Raw genomic sequence first — 20,236 nt, forward strand, 5'->3', positions numbered from 1 at the left:
ATAAAAATGTGTACGTGTGCATGTGAACACACACACTAGCATATGCAATGTAAACATCTTATAACACTTAGCAATTATCATGGAAATACTTTTACATTCCTGTTTACAAAACATACACTTTAAGGATTTGGATAATTTGCTTAACATATTGCACACTGCTATTTAGACACCGCTTACTTATACGTACACAATAGGGTAATGTTTGGAACTAGCTGTATTTTCAGTCAATGATCTACTTGTGTATCAGCTTTACATAACGCAGCACAGCAAATCAACGCTGACACACGCTTAAGGACATTCTTAGAATGCACTGTCAGTCTGTGTAGTTGGCACCACATCAAAATATTGTTCACATTCAGGAGAAATAACAAAACATCTTGCTAATCTTTGTGAGAGTTGGAAAGTAATGTAGAGTACATACCAGTTAGTTTTATATTAAAAACAAACAAACAAACAAAAAAACTAGAAAGCAGTGAAAATGAGACTATTGTGTAAAAATGAAGAGCTGGACTGCTGAAATGTGGTTGCAGAAATGATATAAATAAAGCTACTGTTAGGGTGAGAACTTGCTTGCAAGAAGAAAAGAATTTTAATTCTGAGGCAGGAGGCAGTCCTGGATGCTGACTGTTTTCTTTGCACCAAAACACAGAAATGGTAAGGAAGAAAGATGGGACCGAAATCTTGAGCAACTCAGCTTTCAAGCCTTTTCTGGTAAAGCTGGTTTCAACTGCATGTAGCAGCTGAAGAATGAACGATACAGATGCTTCCATCCCCTTTGGAAATGCCCAACTGAACTGCAGAGGGAGCTCTAGGCACATGGTAGGTACACCTTATGTTACAGAGACCAGACTGGCTCTGCCTTTTCAAAGTATGTCCACTGCAAGAAGACAGACAGGTAAAGAATGAGGTAGGTTTTTGTTTGTTTGTTTGTTTTTCCTCTCTGCATTCAAGCCAAAAATTGGAAATTCATTCTACTTTTTGGAAACAATCAAATTCTCACTTCACTCTTACACCTGGAAATTAAAACGCCATTACTGGGTTGTCATTTTTGGTCACTGAAACTGTGACAGGAGCAACAAGCATTCACAAAGCCTATTACTACAACAAAACCAACTTTGTCTCCAAGAAGTCTGCAGAGCTATTAGCAGCTGATGAGCTGCCTCTTCTATAATAAGTATTGTAGTAACAAATGAGAACAAGAATTATTTGACAAAATTTGACACCTCATTTCCCATAGCAACATCTCTGAAAATGCAAACAATTTGGGGAAATAGGAAAAAAAAAAAGTGTTTCAAACATCCACGATATTATTTCATTGCTCAACAGGCTTTTTCTGATATATAAAGGGTTTGTCCCGTTCCCCCCCCCCCCCCGCCCTTATTTAAATAACCTAGGTTTCTCTAGATGATTTAGTCCTCAACAGTGGCACAGGAAGCAAAGCAACAAGGGAGTCCTCATTTAGAAAATAAAAACCTTGAAACTTTTGGCTTTTTGCATTACAGAAATAAAGTAAGAAGAAAGTAGGAGACCAGCAACCAAACTGAAATCCATTCCTTAAATGCAAGCCAATCGTTCACATCATACCAGTCTCCAGCAGGAAGGGTGCCAAGGCTCCCGAAATCACGTGGAGTTTGGTGCAGGGCTAGTCCAGAACTTGGGCAAGTTCTGGCAGCCTGCAGACTTTTCTCACATGCTCTGCTTGTAGCAGACATTTTTGCACAAATGCATGCTCTTGGTAATTCCCAGTGCAATGCATTAGACAATTTCATCTACTATCAGCTATTTTGAATGCCACAGCTTCTCCCTGCTAACCATATTAGTGGTGAGTGCTGAACTGTAACTTTTGAGTACCCCCAGTCTGATAACTGGGGGATAGACATAGAACTTCATCAGCTCAGTTCTCTTAGAAAGACAGAATCCAATAAATAATATCATTCGCCCCTGTAGACAGCTAATAGACATCTCCCTTCCTGAACATACGGTTTGCCAATTAACCACTATACAGATCCTAACTATTTATTCTAGGTTTTAATAAGTTGAATGAAATTTCCTTTAATGGCGGAGCTATCGGTCTTTGAGCCAAATCAAGTCATAATGTTCTGATGATCATAAACTTTGTAACAATTTTTTTTTTTTGTCATGGCAGCAGGTACTACAGGTGAAATGAAGTCTGCATGGTCTACTGCCAGGCTAACTAGATTGTTACACTGTAAAATACAGTTTTGCTTGCTGGGAACATGTGATGCCACTATCATCTTCAGGAACACAGGTGTACTCATTATAGTGTCACAACTTCAAATATGACCAAAGCATACTTTTCACAACAACCTAAGCAACAGCAAGCATTTACAGATTTAAAAAGTTAAATCTCTGGTTTTCATACATGGACATAGATTTATGCAAAAACTGAAAGCAAGTTTTTATTCCAAATTTTATTATTGGGTGCCTTCTTCCCAATATTGCATTGGAGGAATAAGGAAAAAAGGAACACGAAAAAAAAGGTGTTTTTTTTTTTTTTAAATTAAATCATGGTTTTACTTTCACCTGTCTATAGATGAAACTATAGAAAATTTGTAACTTTAAAAATGTATCTGAAGGGAAAGAAAGAAAAAACATGCCCAATAGGGCTTTGGGATTTGTTTAAACAATCCCCAGCATTTAAAAGTATAAATAAATCTAAGAAAAGACTTGATCAGAATGGATCAGCAGCTCCCAATGAACTCATTCCAGACACTAAGAGTATGTCACACCACAAGAATTATCATTACTGTTTCTGGTGATGGAAATACTAAGTAAATAAATGACTAACTCTGTTTTGACACAAGCTAATGACTTGGTAAACAAGGATAAAACTTCTCCATTTCATAACACATCACATTCCATCCTCATTTAACATCAACTAGCAATCCTGAATCTTCCTTTTGAGGTTTCTGATCTCTGGCCCTAAACTTAAAATAGTACACTGACAGTTATGAAATGCTTACATGGCAAGATATTTCCATTTTCAAAAGGAACACACTTTTTGTTAAGAAATCTGGGGGGGAAATGACTTACCAAAAAGTAGTCTGAGTTTACAAGCTGTGCTGGCAAGGAGTTCAGTACAATAAATACTACAGCCAGCCACAGTCAATATGGTTCATGTGAGGTTACAGGGAACTACAAAAACACAGAAGAATGCTTAATCCCTACTAATACTGGTACAAGATGTAGGCAGCTCCATTAAAATGCATGATATTATACCTGTGACACTAAAAATACAGCAAGTATCAGTTGGAATTAAATGCAGAAAAAATGTGACTGGGACAACTACAGGAGTAACAGTTGGACTTGATGATCTTAGAGATCTTTTTCAACCTAAATGATTCTATAATATACTTTTCTTCCAGATATGGGGATTATACAACAAATCCCAACAACTTACCTGCCTCTTGTCATCCGGTGCTTTAAGGAAAAGTGCATTTATTACCGCAATGGTATATGTCTGGATTTCTTGGTCTGTCCTGTTTGGAAAAAACATATAAACATGAGAGAAGATGACAAAAATACACAAGCTGTAGAAACTAATCTTCCAGTTGCATTACTGCAGGTAAAAGTCAAGGGACTGTTTGCACTTAGTGTTACCCATATGTAAGTTAGGTAGTCAAATCTAGTCATCCAGGTTCTCTCTATTACTCATACGAGAAACAAGATGTTCCAGAGGGAGACTCAGCACTCAAGAATGGTGGACTGAATCACAATCTCAAAGTGCCACTGACTATGCCCAAACAGCTCCTGTTAGATGTCCAGCAGCTACAGGTAGAATGAGGAATCCCTTAAAAGGGCTCTGGAGAGGAACCTGTTGGTATTAAAAGCTTTTCAGGAGAGTAGGGGCATGGATAGCTAGTTGCATAATACATTACCCTATGTTAAAAAGGAAGTGGTTTTCATCTGTTTAACCACAGCACATTACTGTTAAAGAGAAAGCTTCTCTCTTTCCAAATGTACCTTCAATAAAAGTTGAGCAGTTTTGTCTTAGACATTTCCCAGAGCAAAGAAAAGCAACCCCATCTGTATGCTAATGGCTCTAAAGCCTTTAACCTCTACTGGGTGCTCTTCTTTTCACTCCCCACCTCCAACCACACTGGCAGCTTAGCACCAAGAAAAAGTGTATTAGAAGCAGTAGTAATAACAATAGAAGTCTATGATCAAGCAATTCCAGAAAACTGCTAACCTGTCATTCAGCCACTTATAACAGATGTGGAAATCATGCAGGAGGCTGCTAGTCTTTATACCAGTCTTTCAAAATGCTGTGCTCATTTGGGAAAAAAAAAATCACCATACCAAGTGGCATTTGAAGACACTCACCCCTGGAGATGTGGGATTAACTGCCCAATTGTGATCTCCTGTGCCACCTTCTGGTACAGGTCATGGCTGTTGAGCACCATCGATTCCAGAATTGCTAGCGACCGCTGTAAGATAGAGATGTCCGAGGCAAACTTGTTCACGTAGCTTGCTATCTACAAATTAAGACATTTTGAACATTTGCATCTGGTCATGAAACCAGGGAAAGGGAAGAAAGAAAACTGTGGAAGTGGCTCAGAAATCATCAGAACAGAAGTAGTCTTGTCCAAATGCCAGACATCAGTGAACACCTGAGAGCACTCAACCAGGCACTGCAGATACCTTCAAAGGACACAGTGGCACAGATTCTTCAGCTGGCACGAATCACCACATCTTTATGTCAATATTAATGGCCACCTGTTTCAAGATGAAGTTATGCACAAGATAAATCAACATTAAAGAACTCCAACTGTTATATTTTTTGTGAGGGAAACTTTGGAAAGGATCACAAGAATTCTGCTCATTCTCTCCACTATCTGTGCAGCCAATGCTCTCTAAACAAATTTCTAGGCTCAAAGCAATTGCTGCAAAAGAGAAATTTACATCTATATCTCTGGAAAATGCATCTCCGGCAAAATACACCTTTTTTTTTTATTATTTGCTGTTACCAACATTAAAAGCTCTCTCCAGATTGCAAATTAAAACTCAGTCGATTATCATTTATCAGCACAACTGATTCTGTAGCTCTATCTAGAATCCTGTCTTGCTAGCTGTTCATGCATAATAACCTTCACTCTTACTGAAAGCTGCTATGAACAAATGGCACACTAATAGAAACCACGTCTGACCTACACATTTCTGCAGTGTGGCAATAACTTAGTGCATGTTCACATCTGCAGAGCCAACACAGCTGTGCAGTACGATGTGGCAGCATATATTCTTTCTTCTGCATGCTTCCCAGTCTGTAGACACAGCTCCCAGGGGAAGCCTCTCACCTTCCGCTGGCAAAGGAAGCAAGAACTGCTTGGGTTTTCTTGAAACATACCTACACCAGCATAGAAAAGCAAAAAGGTACCCAAGGAAGCACAGACAAGAAATGTCCTGTGACTAGTTATTTACTCCTTGTAGACTTGAGATGGGGTCACTGCAGTCTATATGACGTATTCTTTCCAGAAACCTATCCATGCCCTTCTTAAGTAGTCATGCTACAAGCCACTAACGTGATTATACTGTTTTGGATTCTAGACGCTCACTTAGACCTTGGTATCATTTTCCTTTTGGAGGAAGAAAGGTATGCCCTTTGCCTGGAAAAGCTGCCTTGCCGATTGTAAAATTCACAGCTAGATATTGACATGGGGACAATGACACTGTTTTGTCCCTGTGACATTCCGAGTAGTGCTGAAGCAGCAACACCCCACTCCCTTTTTTTTTTTAAATAACTTTGGTAGGAGACTGTGAGGAAAGAGGGATGAATTTTTGTTCTTCTAACCTATTGCACCGCTGTTTGTTGCTCTGCTACTTGCTTTGCATTGCCACAAGAACATGCGATGAAGAACGCAAGTCTGTTCACAAAATAGGCATTGGATTTACAGAACAATAAAGAACCAACCCATGCACGTATGGACAATAGGAGAGGAGCAACTTAACCAGCCTTCTTCTGCTCTGGGCTTTCAATATCTGCTATCTGCAAGTCTTGAGCACAACTACTATTTACATTAGTAAATAATGCACATTGTGCTATTTAGGGTGACAAGCTGCATCTCTTCAGCCCTGTACTACCCTACCTCTTTTAATGGAATCCTGTTGTTTTCTGATACGCTGCAGCCAGGACTGCCAAATGTCCAGAAATCTCACAATATGGACAGTGGGCATGCACAGATCAGCTCTACACTGTTCACACAATCAGCCAAATGCACTCCAGATGCCTCAGTCACCAGGTGCACATGGACCAATTGTGCAGCAGGAATACAATATGCCCAGAATGCATCCCAAGTTGTCACTCTGTTGTCACCATGCTCTTTACAAGCCTTGACATGAATCATTCTTGGTGCAGCAGCTCTTTTCCATGATATTTCAAGTGCCAAAGTAAATGCTTCACTAGGATATAACAATCTTATTAGGGGCCTGCTCTAATCAAACATTATATGAAACCTCAATCTAAGAAAGACACATTTATTCTTCTGATCCCGGACCATACAGCCTTTTACCATCATAAACACAAGCCCAAGGTATAACTGAGTCTGGCTTGTGTGTTTTTAAGAGCTATGACGTCTCACACTGGACATACATGCAAAACATCTGCTGGGTAACTTGCATGTCAAGCTATGTGCATTCATAACCGCCTTGCTGAAGCATGAAATCAGGCCAGAAATAATAGGTTTGTCTACTGTGATAAATAAGACATGCCATTTCCAGAGGGAATACAATTAGTTTAAAAAGAAATTTGATTACCATATCCGAAGTTCTGGATGTAGAAAAAAGAGCTTTCCTGAGAAACAGGACAAGAATCAATAGGAGCTTGAATTTGTGTCATTTGCTGTTCTCTGGAGAACTCTGCCTATTGAACACCATGTGCCAGGAGGGCTTTCAACATCCAAAAATAATCCTGCACTCATTTATCAAAAATTCTGATGATTAAAAATAGTGCAATCTCACAGAAATACAACCTCCCCTCCAGAAACAAGAAACTTAATTGCTTTGCACTTTCACATGAAAACCTGTCACGCAGATGTGTGTCATTAAGGATAAAACCATTTGTTCAGCAAAGGTACCTGTAACCTTAATGTCTGCATAGTCCTATTGGGACATGTAGCCACATACAATAGAAGCAACTGGGTGCTGAGCTTCCTGCCAATTTCAAGGGAAATTAGAAATCAGGATTCCTTTACAAAATCAGCCTCAGTGCTTTGCTGAAACAGGACCTATAGAGTAAGGGTAGATAGGAAACCAAAATAAACAACATATTCTGAGCTCTTCTGTTTCAGCATCACCTAAAGTCAGGAAAGAATTTAAAAGTTACAGTAGCAACAAAAACAACAAACAAACACACCAATACCACCACAAACCCACAACCACCACAGGGGGAAAAATGGAAGGAAACTGATCTAACTTTTCAAAGCAGTGATATGTTCATTAGTTATTTGTCTGTACCATTTTGATATCAGTAAGTGAAAATAACAGGGAAATCTGAGGCAGTTTTGTTTCTGTAGAGTCGTTACGCCTATTAAAGTTTTCAAGCTTGTATTTCATTTTCAAGTAAGGAACTGGAGTTCCACTTGACTACAGAAAAAACAACTGGCAGCTGCGAGACACAAAGATAGTTTCCCTGCTGCCATCCCCTTTTCCTGCACAGTACATCTTGGAAGGCAGAGTAAGCAATTCATCAAGAGTAAGACTCCATCACATAGTTATGAAACAGCAATTACATAAATAATTCTAAGAGATAGTTAAGAATACTTTAACCAACATTACAAGCCTTTATTTTATTTCTCCTATTGTAGAAACCAAAGAGGAGTACCTTTTTTTTTCCCTGGTATCCAATTATCATGATGTTTTGTAAAAACTGGACAGCCAAAGCCTTTAGGCAGCTATGGAAGTTCAACGTAAATAAGCTTTATTGTCATGAGCAAGAAAAACATCTTGAGAGATTCTTGACTACTCTAAGAAAGTTTTTCAAGTTATGACATTTTCCCTGAAGATAGGGAACAAAGCTCTACTTGAAGGTGTCAACTCTCGTTCGCTGCAGATGGAATCTTTATGCAGTTGGAGTCTTTTTGTACCCAAAGGATGGGAGAGGTACATGGGAGAGGTTGGACTGCATCCAACACCAACTAGTTAGTCATTAGGAGCAGTTAGAGGTTCCCTTGAGGTCTCCTCCAGCTTCTACAATCCTAGTTAGGAAACTATTTATTCAAGACAAAAAAAAAAAAAAAAAAAAGTAACTCATTCAGCCTAATTCTTTCCCATTCCAGTCTGGCTTCCATTTAACATGAGAGACACCTTCAAAGGACAGAAGCATTTGAAGTAGGATTGCAGAATTCCCTTTCAGCTAGTAGAAACTTATCAACTCTCTTATCCATCCTGTCAGCCTCTTGAGCTAGCCCATCAGCAGCCTCAAGTGGCCTGCCAAAAGCCAAGGTCAGAATAGCAAAGGAGAATAAAGCTGCAGATTCCCACCAGAGAAACACAGTCCCAAGGTGCTCCTTTAGCTCTGCCCCTCGCCCCTCATAGCTCCAGAGAGCACGGTTGTTCTGCCTGACAAATGCTCGACAGATCAGGACATGCTTGTGCCTCTTTCCTGTACTTTTGTCTTCCTTTGTCCTTCTCTTTCCCTTCTGTTTTAATACCCCCCTATTCTTCACTTTGGTCTCTTTCTTTTTCACCTGTTTCACCAGAAAAGAGTCAGTAGAAGGGGTGCACAACACCTCTTTCAGTTGTTACTATACATCTAACAGTACAAGACATGTTGAAAGGGTAAGACAAAACCAATAATTTTGAGTCACTAAGCAGAATGATTTCAAGTCATTTTTAGCAAATTTCTTAATACACTCATTTTTAGTCTCCTCTAGCAAATAACACATTCTGGGATTGACCTTGTATCTCATAAAGTCAATTAAAACACAAGTGCGTAATTTTCTTTGTCATGGTAAAATAACAATCATCATCATAATCTACCTAGCCTACAAGATTAGCAAACAAACAAAAAGTCCAAAACCTAGATCAATATTAATTTTTCTTACAAATAACATCCATCATTTTAATGACCAAAACAGAACTTAAAATCTAACTCTCTTTTCATAATTGTTTCTTTCTTTCACTTCTGACAACAAAAGTAAATTTGTACTTTCTTTTGGTGGTAGTAATTTTGCAACCAAATTTAAACTAGAAGTCTGACACATTTGGTTAAAAATGAAAGCAATCTTTGTCACAGGTTACATTAGCTCCACTAAGCCCTGCTATCATTTTAGTGAATTAGCTCTGGTGTCTTTTGAACTTGTACAAGTGCAATTTAAGGTAAGATATGTTCCAATCTGTTTTGAAAAAAAATCTTCAGAAATAGTTTAGTTTGTTTTAATAAACGAAAGAGCCTCCCTATTCAATTTCAACCTGTCAATATTTAAGATGACAATAAGTGAAATGGTTATATCAGTAACAACTAAAACTTTTTTTTCTGAGGTCTGTTAAACCTCTGCATTTAAGGCGTACTCCAGTGTTTCTGTTGTTTTTGTGCAACTCCCACATGTAAGAAAAGAAGAAAAATATTGCAAATCATGGAAAAATCTTTTTCAAAACCATAGAACTTAGATGCAGGACTCAGGGGGCTAGTGTTTAGCTTGATAAACTCAGTAGATTTCATCTTAATAATTTCAATTTGTAAACTAACTAATTTCTCTTCCTTCCATACCCCCAAAGGAAACATGTCAGTGCTGTTTATGTTTCAAGAAATATATTATTACTCATTTTAATTTATATTAAATCTAAACACTGATTTCTACTTTAACTGCATGGTATATGCACAAGAAGGTCACACTGTAACCAAGTGAACAATTGTCCACGTAATAAACCTAATCCAATTTCGCTCCCATAGAATTCTGTAACAGTTGGACTAGATCTTGTAATTAAAAATATTTGTAATTTTAAATAGCACTTAACTTCCATTTTCATGTACCTTTTTGACCAAGCAATCACCTAAATAACGTATCTGAAAAAGAGAAAGCACAACTCACCTTAAAAAATTTAAATTGTGGAAGCAAACTGGTACAGAATGCATAGCATTGATTACAAATTTACCTTTTTAATGAATGCCACAGAGAATGTATCCCACGATACAATCCCATGATCCATCAGCTCAACAAATGCAGTCAGTGTAAAGGACAACATATCTCCAAAGCTGCAAGAGACAGGAGTCATGACTACAGTTACCGGTAATGCAGCAGAGCAATGACCGAGGGAATAAAGCAGCAGGAAGCTTTCAGAAAGGCAGGAAAACGAAGCTAAACATGGACTAAGAGGTAGCAGAAGAGCAAGAGAGGCCATGCAAAAAATAGTCTCTTAAACAATTTTGCATGGACATCAAGAACGGTCATTTGGAAGAAGCGATTTTGCAAGAGAAGAACTAATCCCCAGGAAAACACCACATGCAATGTTCAAGGAAATCAGATAGTCTGACTAAACTTCTCTTGTGGAATTCAGAGTTTTAAAAATAACAGAAGAAAAGAAATGAAGTTTTTCTTAGCAACTTCCAAAAATGCTCTTAGTTGAATGTCACACAAAGACACCAAGATATGGTACCTCTATCAGTAAGGCAGAAAGTTAGTGGTTTGTCTATTCATTTTCTTACAAGGAAACAAACGTATTTTTGAAATGCTCCGGAAGAGAAATTGAGCAGTAATTTTGCAATAGTTAATGCCTCATTTTCCTTCTTTTAAATAAACAGATACACATTTTCAGGTTATCTATGGGCAACCATGTCAAATGGTCTGCAAAATTCCATCCGCTCATCGAAGCCCGTATCTCAAATTGCTTAGGGTTTGCAGGCCACTATAGTGGATAATTACCTGTAAAATTGAGATTCAGCACTTCATATTAACTATGTTCAAAACTGGTTTAAACTCAACATAAAGAATATGCTTTTAAACTGACTAGCTAACACTGATCTTCCATGTTAAAATCAGCTTTTAAAGATTAGCTTCATTTCTATTTATATGCATGGTACCCAACAGTCAGCAGCCACAATGATTTCAAAGAAACCATTCAACAAGGTAACTACTCAATACAAGCAGCAGTACACAGAGCCCCAGATGAAGCAGAATTACCTTTATGGGCACGCCAAAATGCCTGCAAGGTACTCTGCCACTAAGCCATTAACGGGCACAAGCATGCAATCAATCTAAACAGCATGAACAGTCCCACTGATTTTAATGCAGCAGTTTACCTAATAAAAAGACAAAATTAAAAACTGCCATATTGGAACTACAATGCTCAGTATGTTAGGAAACTGAGGCTAGTAGTATAGACATAGTTAAAAAATGTAACTGGTAATCCTTGGTGTGTGATTTGATCCCCTACTGTCCTACGCCAACCCAGCCCAAATTAGTGAACATCTATGCAAACAGAAGATGTTTACTGCACCACAGAGGAATAAGGCAGAAAATCAGTTTTAACATAGCAATTCCAAATATCATTGTTTACTGGATTTGATACAATCTGCCATTAAGGGTGAATTTTACCACCAAAATAAGCCTCATAGTGGCCTCTTCATTTAAGATAGCTCACCTTCGACAAAACTCCGCAGCAGCCCTCTGCTAAAATGAAGCTTGACACTCTCGACATTTTGTAAAGGAAAAAACAAAACACCGCCCAACACACACACACAAAAAAACCATTCTTTTCCACAGTAAGGGTATCCACAGCATCTTTGATTATTTATGAGAAAATGAAAAGGCTATACCAAAGAGCAAACAAGAAAAACACTGTCTTTAAAAAAAATCCACTGAAATTCTACAAAGAATAGTTTGTTCAGCCATACATAATCTGGAAGTTGTTTTTTGTTGTTGTTGTTTTGTTTTTTGGGGGGGCGTTTGCTTGTTTCTTAATACTGCAAATTTTTTAGGAATTAAATTAGATTTAAAATGTCATCATCAGCATTCCAAATAACCAAGGATTTCATACAAAGAAAACAGTAAGACAGTGCAGGAAACAGAATCAACTCCAGTACTCATTCTCCCCAGTCCATTCCTTTTGTACACAATGGTTGTTTATTTATATCCAAATAAAACTGCATCCCTTGGAATGGCTTTCTTTTAAAAACTTGTACCAAATTCCCATGGATCTTCATGTCAGAATACTTCAATGAATACGTGAAATTCTATTATTTTATAAAGCTAGACTAAGTTAGATACATATAAATAGGAAAAATATAAAAAAGTTTTATAAGTTAAAAGGAGATAAATTATCTCCTCAGTTTAATGCTGGGAGAAATTTATTTATTTTTTTTTTTTTTTTAACCTGGGCAGCCTACTCTAAGGAACCTGCTTTGGCAGGGGGCTTGGACCCAATGATCTCTCAAGGCCCCTTCCAACCCCTACAATTCTGTGATCTTTATCTACCCTGGATTGCCCTATATATTTAAAAATTTAGTCAACGGACCTGTATTTAGTACATAAATATTCTTCTATAAAGTAACTATAAATGAAAGCTAATGCCCATTAACAATCAGTATAGATCACAGGGATTCCTTATTAAACCTGCATATGTATATTTTCCTTCAGAACAGTAGTAGTCAGAATTCAGTTCAATACAATTCCTTTATATTTAGCAGTCTCATTCTTCTTGCCAAAACTATTCATTAATTCCACCAACTAATCCATTCTCCTGCACTGCTTTGGAGGCAAACTAGATTAATAGAGCCAAAACCACTGGTATTAACATATAAACCTGTTTTTAGTAGGCGTGACACTGATGCAATTGTTTGGGATCCAGACAGTGAAAGTATTTTCAATTTAAAATGATGAGGCAGGCTGCCCCACTGGGTGTCACTCCTACTACACTGTTTCAAACAGTTAATGAGAGTGAAGAGATGCAACACTGGGAGTAATCAAGCAGAAAGAAATACTCCAACTCCACATATTACGCAGCACATATACATAGTATTTTTTTAAAATATCTATCTATCCATATGCATCTGCACACATGTATACACTAAGTAGCATCGCAAAAGTCAAAAGCCAGACTTAAAGGATAAGCATGAGGAATAGCACAGCTAGTGATGAAAGCAATCTCCAGGGTAACTAGCAAGATAAGGATTAAAATAGTGGTGTTGATTCATCGTTGTGTGTTTAAACACAAGCAGATAGGTAGAAACAGACTTCCAAGCATTTCATTTTCAATCCACACTTGCACAGACACACTGATACTATTGAGTGGCAGACAGAGTAGATGCAAGAAATTTCAAGGGAATCAAAGCTTGTTCATAAAATGTAGTCATCTTAGAAAATGAGCAGTAGGCACTGTTTAACTCAAAACCTCAGTATTTTAGTCATACAAAAAGTCTGAAAAATGATGGGGCGTTCTTCATAAAATCTTCCTGAGGAATGCACAACACAAGGCACGACAGTTCTGTAACTATCAAACTCTTGCCACTCTTGTGAAATGACCTAGTAGTTTGACAGTAATTCCTGACGAAGGTGCTTTTCAGTGCATGTCATTGCAGCAAGAGGGAAGAGTGATCAGAAATATGCACCGTGTAATTGCAATTTCACCTCTCACCACTGCTGACGTTTTAATAATCTGTCTTATCAGGCAAGCTACTTGTACAATCCCTCTTCAGGGCTCTGGCTTGTAAGTGGCTTCCACTGGGGCAACCAATCAAGTTTCCCATTCTCTGCTGTCTGGCTCCCCTCTTCTAACGACCATTGCAGGTATGGATGAGCTGATCACAAGGCCCTTCCTCACCCAAAACAGCTGACAGCAAAAGTTTCAGAAGAAGCAGAAAGCTGTGGTCTGTAAAGCTGTCGGCCATCCCAGCATGAGCCACTTCAGTGTGGGTGCTCATGCCCTGACCCAAGGCCTGTTCATCTTGACCCACGGACAAACCTGCTGAAGAGCAAATCAACAGCTGTTTTTCATTTTATTTTTACAATATAGGCAAAGATCAGGTCAATGCCTGCTAATTTATGTTCCTAAGAATTTTCTGCTTTCTTACCTTCTGAAACCGAAGAAAAAAATCCATACATTTTGATATTACTCTTTCCTAAAACTAAAAAGAACGTGCATGTGACTCTGACCACCATGCCTGTCTCTCACCTGCCTGCATATTATTAATTATACATGCAAAACCATCTTTTTATCATGTGTAATTTTAATCCTCAGATATATGTGTGTATGTAATCCTCAGATGTATGTATGGAGCGTCCCCCTGTACTAGGCTCTGGTGAGGCCACACCTCGAGTAGTGTTCAGTTTTGGGCCCCTCACTACAAGAAGGACATGGAGGTGCTCAAGAGAGTCCAGAGAAGGGCAACGAAGCTGGTGAGGGGTCTGGAGGGATCTGGAGAACAAGTCTTATGAGGAGCGGCTGAGGGAGCTGGGATTGTTCAACCTGGAGAAGAGGAGGCTTAGGGGCGACCTTATCGCTCTCTACAGGTACCTTAAAGGAGGCTGTAGCGAGGTGGGGGTGGTCTATTCTCCCACATGCCTGGTGACAGGATGAGGGGGAATGGGCTAAAGTTGCGCCAGGGGAGGTTTAGGTTGGATATTAGGAAAAACTCCGTTACTGAAAGGGTTGTTAGGCATTGGAATGGGCTGCCCAGGGAAGTGGTTGAGTCACCATCCCTGGAGGTCTTTAAAAGACATTTGGATGTTGAGCTTAGTGATATGGTTTAGTGAAGGACTTGTTAGTGTTAGGTCATAGTTTGGACTAGGTGATCGTGGAGGTCTCTTCCAACCTAGATGATTCTGTGATTCTGTGAACTATGTCTGATATTTTGAAATATTTAAATTGCCTAATGCAATTTGGATTTCTTCTCAAATTAAATTAATGGGACTTGATCACTCAAATTCCATAGATATTTTTGAAAAAAATCTCAATTCATGTTTACACACATTGAAATTAACATTGTATTGGTATAGAGGATGGAAAAATATTCAGCTGTCCAAATGATTCTGTAAATCAAGGTAATTAATCAGGGTAAGCTGTCATCAGGTCACAGAAAAATCAGTATGAGCTTTTACAAAGCTTAGTGGACTGTTTCATGTTTTACATGACAGAAGTTGCATAGGAAAAACTGCAAATTAACAGTTGCTTGTCCATCCTGACCAGGATCCCGCTACCAGCCCATTAGGACTAGAAGCCAAAGCCAGTACGCCTTTGCACAATGTTTTTCATAGACAAAACAGAATTGAAACTAACTGTGCAGAGGGAAGACAGCAAAGAAAAGAACTTGAACTGGGCAGGAGGCAACAAGGGAGCTGCAGCCCACCACCAGCTGCAGGAGTCAAGGAAGTGGTTAATTTCCATCCAGCAACTGTGCTCAGCTGAGCAGGCCTGACTTCATTGAGGTTAACATCAAAGAGGAAGAACAGCTTTGTAAGTCAGAGTTGTCAGGGATAAATGGCCACAAATAAATTTAAACAGAGCAGAATTTATCTAATCATAAGAGGACAAGTGCTCTGGAAAAATCATTGCAAGAACCTAAGCCTAAAATGAAGTCCAATGATGCAGCAGGATGCTCTGTAAGCACAGCGTGAACAAGTACCTCTTTTATTGCTATGACTCTTCTTCATTGCTTCTACACTTCCTTGCTTCTCCAAGCTTTCCAAGAGTGAAGCTAAGCCATCACATCAAACTAGGAGCAATTCACACTTACTTGCTATTTACTCTATACGGCTGAAAACGACTGAACAACCTGCAGGGTAGCTGCTCCTATTTTTCTAGGTGATGACAGAAAGCACACTTAACTGGTACACTGCAATTGACAGATTATTTTTTGCAACGCACCAAGCACCACTGAAGTATTTCTTTGTGGTACAGTTTCACCATGTTCATTATAAGGGATCAGCCCTACTGATTTTAAACCACTTGCATTCCAAAAAAACTGAAATAGCTTTGTAACCCTGGTATTAGCACTTCTCTAAGCTTGAAAATTAACTCCACTTAAAAAAAAAAAAAAAAAAAAAAAAGAAAGAAAGAAAGAAAACAGACTGTGAATTTAAAATAGAACGTTAACTATTCTTGAATAAATCCAGGTGTAGATACACTTACTATGGAGTAGGACTTAATCCACTTTTAAGTAAATTAAGTAATTGTCAACATGAGAAAGTAGCCCAGAGGAGCTATTACACAGTGGTTCTTTGTGAAGATGTGATTAGAGTTACGTTTTCTCTTATTCCCCACCTTTTAAGTTCATGTTTTTGCTCATTTCATGGTAATTTCCCTAAAAAGATAAGCCTTCCTTAAGAATAGGAGTAACTATTTGCACAGGAATATCATCACTCCATTCAGCGTGGTTTGACTACAATTCAGTACTACAGCAGAAAGGTCAACTGATACAGCTGTTCCACAGGGATTTTCTGTTTTAATTTTTTTTTTAAACCCAAGCATTAGCCAACATGGGATAAATAAAATCTCAAAATAAAACAGGAAACTGTAATACTGAAAGAACAGACAAAAAGAAACTCACGTTTTAGGAGAAGGATTTCCTTCAGTGGAGAAAGCTATTAAACATGCCCTCTCTGTGAAAATCAGGTTTTAATTAAATCAACTTCCCCAGGCTAACATATGCAAGCCACCAGAGATAAAGTGAAATATTTGCACTTTATGAAATATCCCATCCTGTAAATGGAAAGTAAGTTTGTTTGTTTTGTTTTGTTTTTTTTAATTAGTATTTGGTTTCTTTAAAGTAGCTGTTAATAAAGATAGCAGTTGGAAGCTGCAAAGTTTTAATGTTTAGTTTGTTATACCATGATCTGAGGTTATTTTTATAGTTTTTGTTTCATTGGACCTTCTCCCATTAATACATGGGTGAAAAATATTGAGGATGTTTGACAACTACAGTCATTACAGCACTAGTGTAACTACTTTATCTTCAAAGGTTATGAACAGACCAGGTTCCGGAGCTACTAGTTTTATGTCTTGCCCGACAAGAGTCTGGTATCTTAGAACAAGTGCCAAACTCAAGGATTTGTTATTTTAATTGTATCGTTTCATGCACTACTGATAGAAATCAAAATATTGAACTATGTGCCCTGATATAAGTTGAACCTTACAGTATCAGGATTTAACATTCAAATTTGGAATAAACTTTAGTCACATACACATTCTTTTCTACTGTATTCACTGATGTGCTGTATCTACACTGATCAGTAAGTATCCTCTTAAAGTGGGTAAGGCCTATTTCCCATGAGTAAACATAACTAAACTATGCCATAAATAATTAATTCAGATCATCAGTATAACCAGATCCTAAAACCAGGGCACAATGCAACTGTAGGGTAGTACTGTCTTGAGACTACTCACAGGACAATCACGTAATTTAATGTAGAGAAGCCTTCAGGATAACAGAATTTGGAAGCAGACAGGTACTGAAGGAGTATAACTACTCTTCCACAAAAGAAAGAAAGAAACAAACAAAACTACTTTCGCATCAATGAGGGACAAAAACCCACCACCTAAATGCATAGGAGGTATCTCAGCAGGGCTCATGCTGCGAAGAATTCTGAAAGCCTCATGACATTTTAATTATTTTCCTCAGAATCTGAGCTTTTCTCCTAAGAAACAAGTTATTCTGTATTAGGTTGAGAAAGAGAATGTAGAGGAAGGATTTAAGCTTCCTGCCACATTTATTCTTACTGTTTAATATATTAGGCAATGATTTAATAAATATTTCAGAACTTGGTTTGCAGCAGCTTTGTGAAAGCATGATTCAGAGTGGATTTGGATGGGGACCTGTATTTCCTGCATGATAAATCACATCAGAGTGATGTACAATTAATCAATTAATTATTCTTTTGCTTGCTTAGTTTTTAGCTACATTTGACATGACAAATTTGCAAGTCTACCGAGATACTATAGAACATCTCTTGCGGTCCCAGTTTATTAAAGCCTATGAAGTGTGTGTTTAACTTGAAGCATGGAGAAGAATCACATTCAAAATCATTAGGGCAACAAGCATGCTTCAGAAGTTTCTGATAAGAAGTCCTTTACTATATTACGGTCTCCCTTTATGCAGTTATCTGAAATAATTAGCACTAACTGGGACCAGCAAGTAACAGGAATCCAAAGTGGCATGATCTCTTTTATCCACTAATCTCAACAATTAGAATTGCCTACTATTGATCATATAAATCACACAAATTTAAGAGAGGAACATGGAGAAGGCAGGGAAACAATTTGATTGCTCAAGTTTTTTTTAAAAAAAAGCGCATTTTTTTTAAGAATAGTAGAAGCCCCCTGCAGAAGTTACAGAAACAAAGCACCCATTCCACAAGCAAAGCAAAAAAGGCTCCATCAGATATTATTAATAGGTATCAAAGAGCAGAAAACAGAGGTTGAAGATTGGCTTAATGAATATGCACAGACACTTTTACATATAAAGATTAGCGCAAGGGCCTGAATTCAGTCATGCAAAAGAAGAGGAAGTGTGCAAGGTGATGATCTAATCAGGTTCTTACCAGGGCTTCATTATCTTCTGCAATTTCTGATATCGTCTGTAAAATTAAAACTTGCAAGTGAGGAGAGACACTTTAAAACATCTGTATGCTAATTACCTATGCATACACACACACAAAATTCATAGTCTAATTCATAAAATTCTAAAGACAGACACACAGTAGCAGGCAGTAAGTTACTAACAATTTGCTGTGAACAGAAACAGTTCAGTATCCGTTAAAGGAAAGTACATTCAAAGTTAATTTCAAATATTTGTTCAGAATATTTCTGTTAACAAAAAAGCAAAATAGAATAGATAATTGACAAGGTGAAAACATTAAACATTTCTCTTAACCATTAAAGCATTCCTAGGCATCCTAAATTATTTAAGTATTTGTATAAAATAAGTCTTTGGTAGAAAACAACAAAGGTTTACACATAGGCATTTTCTGTCTCATTCCTATGACATGTAATCACTTGTCTAACAAATGTATTTACTTTCAGTCTCCATTACTAATACTGAGGTCAGAGTTGTCAGCATGGTTGAAAGTTGTTGCTTAGCTAGAACCAATACAGACCAAAATCCTGATCTTCTGATGTCAGTGACAAGTTTTCCATCGACTTCAAAGGCAAACAAAAATTACCTTGGCTTTTCAACCATGGATGTGTATTTACTCCACAGCTCAAAACCACTTCATGCCAGCTCAATGACAACTACAGTCCAGTGGTCTTACAAAGTGTGTAAACTCACCTGCTACCTTTGTTGCTTTTTAATTCACAGCCTGATAGACATGCCTAGACCCAAAGTGCTGAATCAACCCACTTAAGAAAGACAATGACCTGCTTACAGAAATGTAACTCACTGTTTCAGATGCCAGCAGGTTCACCTACATAACTAGCTTTCAGCATCATGCTGTCACTTTCCTAGTAGCTTCCAAAGCACTTGGTTCCTAGCTGTGGCAAGAGGTTTAATGTATACCAGTTAAAAGATTTTTTATTTAGACATTTCCTGTGTGTGTTTTTTTTGTTTGTTTTGTTTTGTTTTCCCTGAGATATAGGGCTGTGCACCCTCAGTGAGCAAGAAGCTTTGGCATCATATTACTATATATTCAAGAAACTAGAAGTCAAATATTAAGGGGGGGGGTGGGGAAGCAATAAGCACGTTTGAAAGCTGTAGTCCACTAATCACAATTTGCAAGTCACCTTCCTGGTAATAACTGGCTTCAGAACTGCTGGTTATGCTACTAAGGAAACCAAAATAAAGACACAATCAATGGTAAAAATCGCATCCAACACAAGTAACTGTTGTTGTGGTTTTTTTGTAAAATATCACTTGAAACAAGTGGGGGGGAAAAGTCAGTCTCCTACTTAGCCCCTTCCTATGTCCCCTAAATCTGTTTCACAGGCTTCTTTCAGAGGTTTGGCTGGGCAGACTAGTGCCCAACAGGAAAACAAGGAGGTTCCTCCTTCCTCCCTGTCCCCTTCTGCCCAGGTCTTCCCCTTTGCACTCGCCATTCTGCTCTCAACAGCCCACACTCCAGTCTCTCTAACTGTTGATTCAACTTGCTCTCCCAGAACTCGATTAGATTATTTTCTTTTCTTTTGGTACAGCCGTGACTCCTCCTACCTTGCATTTTCCATTCTTTTTATGCATAAGCAATGTTGTGCTTTCTACTTAGACTGCTTGAATTTATGTAGTGTCTTTTCAGGAAGAAGGACCAGCCTCAGACAGAGCAGCTTTAGGGCTGGCTTGTGTAATCTCAAGTGCAGA

General features: G+C 38.1%; 1 protein-coding gene across 5 annotated transcripts in view; it reads right to left on the reverse strand.

Moving 5' to 3' along the window:
- The window catches only part of ELMO1 (engulfment and cell motility 1), a 305,675-nt gene that overhangs the window by 191,218 nt on the left and 94,221 nt on the right, over nt 1-20,236 (reverse strand). For 4 of the 5 annotated variants that reach the window (XM_048075572.2, XM_048075567.2, XM_048075570.2 and 1 more), the window contains 5 exons: nt 18,489-18,524; nt 10,111-10,210; nt 9,989-10,021; nt 4,345-4,496; nt 3,422-3,500 (listed from right to left, as the gene is read on the reverse strand). In XM_048075572.2, coding sequence (XP_047931529.1) covers nt 3,422-3,500; nt 4,345-4,496; nt 9,989-10,021; nt 10,111-10,210; nt 18,489-18,524 — 400 coding nt within the window. The remainder of the gene's footprint in view (nt 1-3,421; nt 3,501-4,344; nt 4,497-9,988; nt 10,022-10,110; nt 10,211-18,488; nt 18,525-20,236) is intronic. The other variant, XM_048075571.2, reaches the window with a different exon arrangement.

This window comes from Anser cygnoides, chromosome 2 (assembly GCF_040182565.1).
Source record: "Anser cygnoides isolate HZ-2024a breed goose chromosome 2, Taihu_goose_T2T_genome, whole genome shotgun sequence".
Classification (NCBI taxonomy): domain Eukaryota; kingdom Metazoa; phylum Chordata; class Aves; order Anseriformes; family Anatidae; genus Anser; species Anser cygnoides.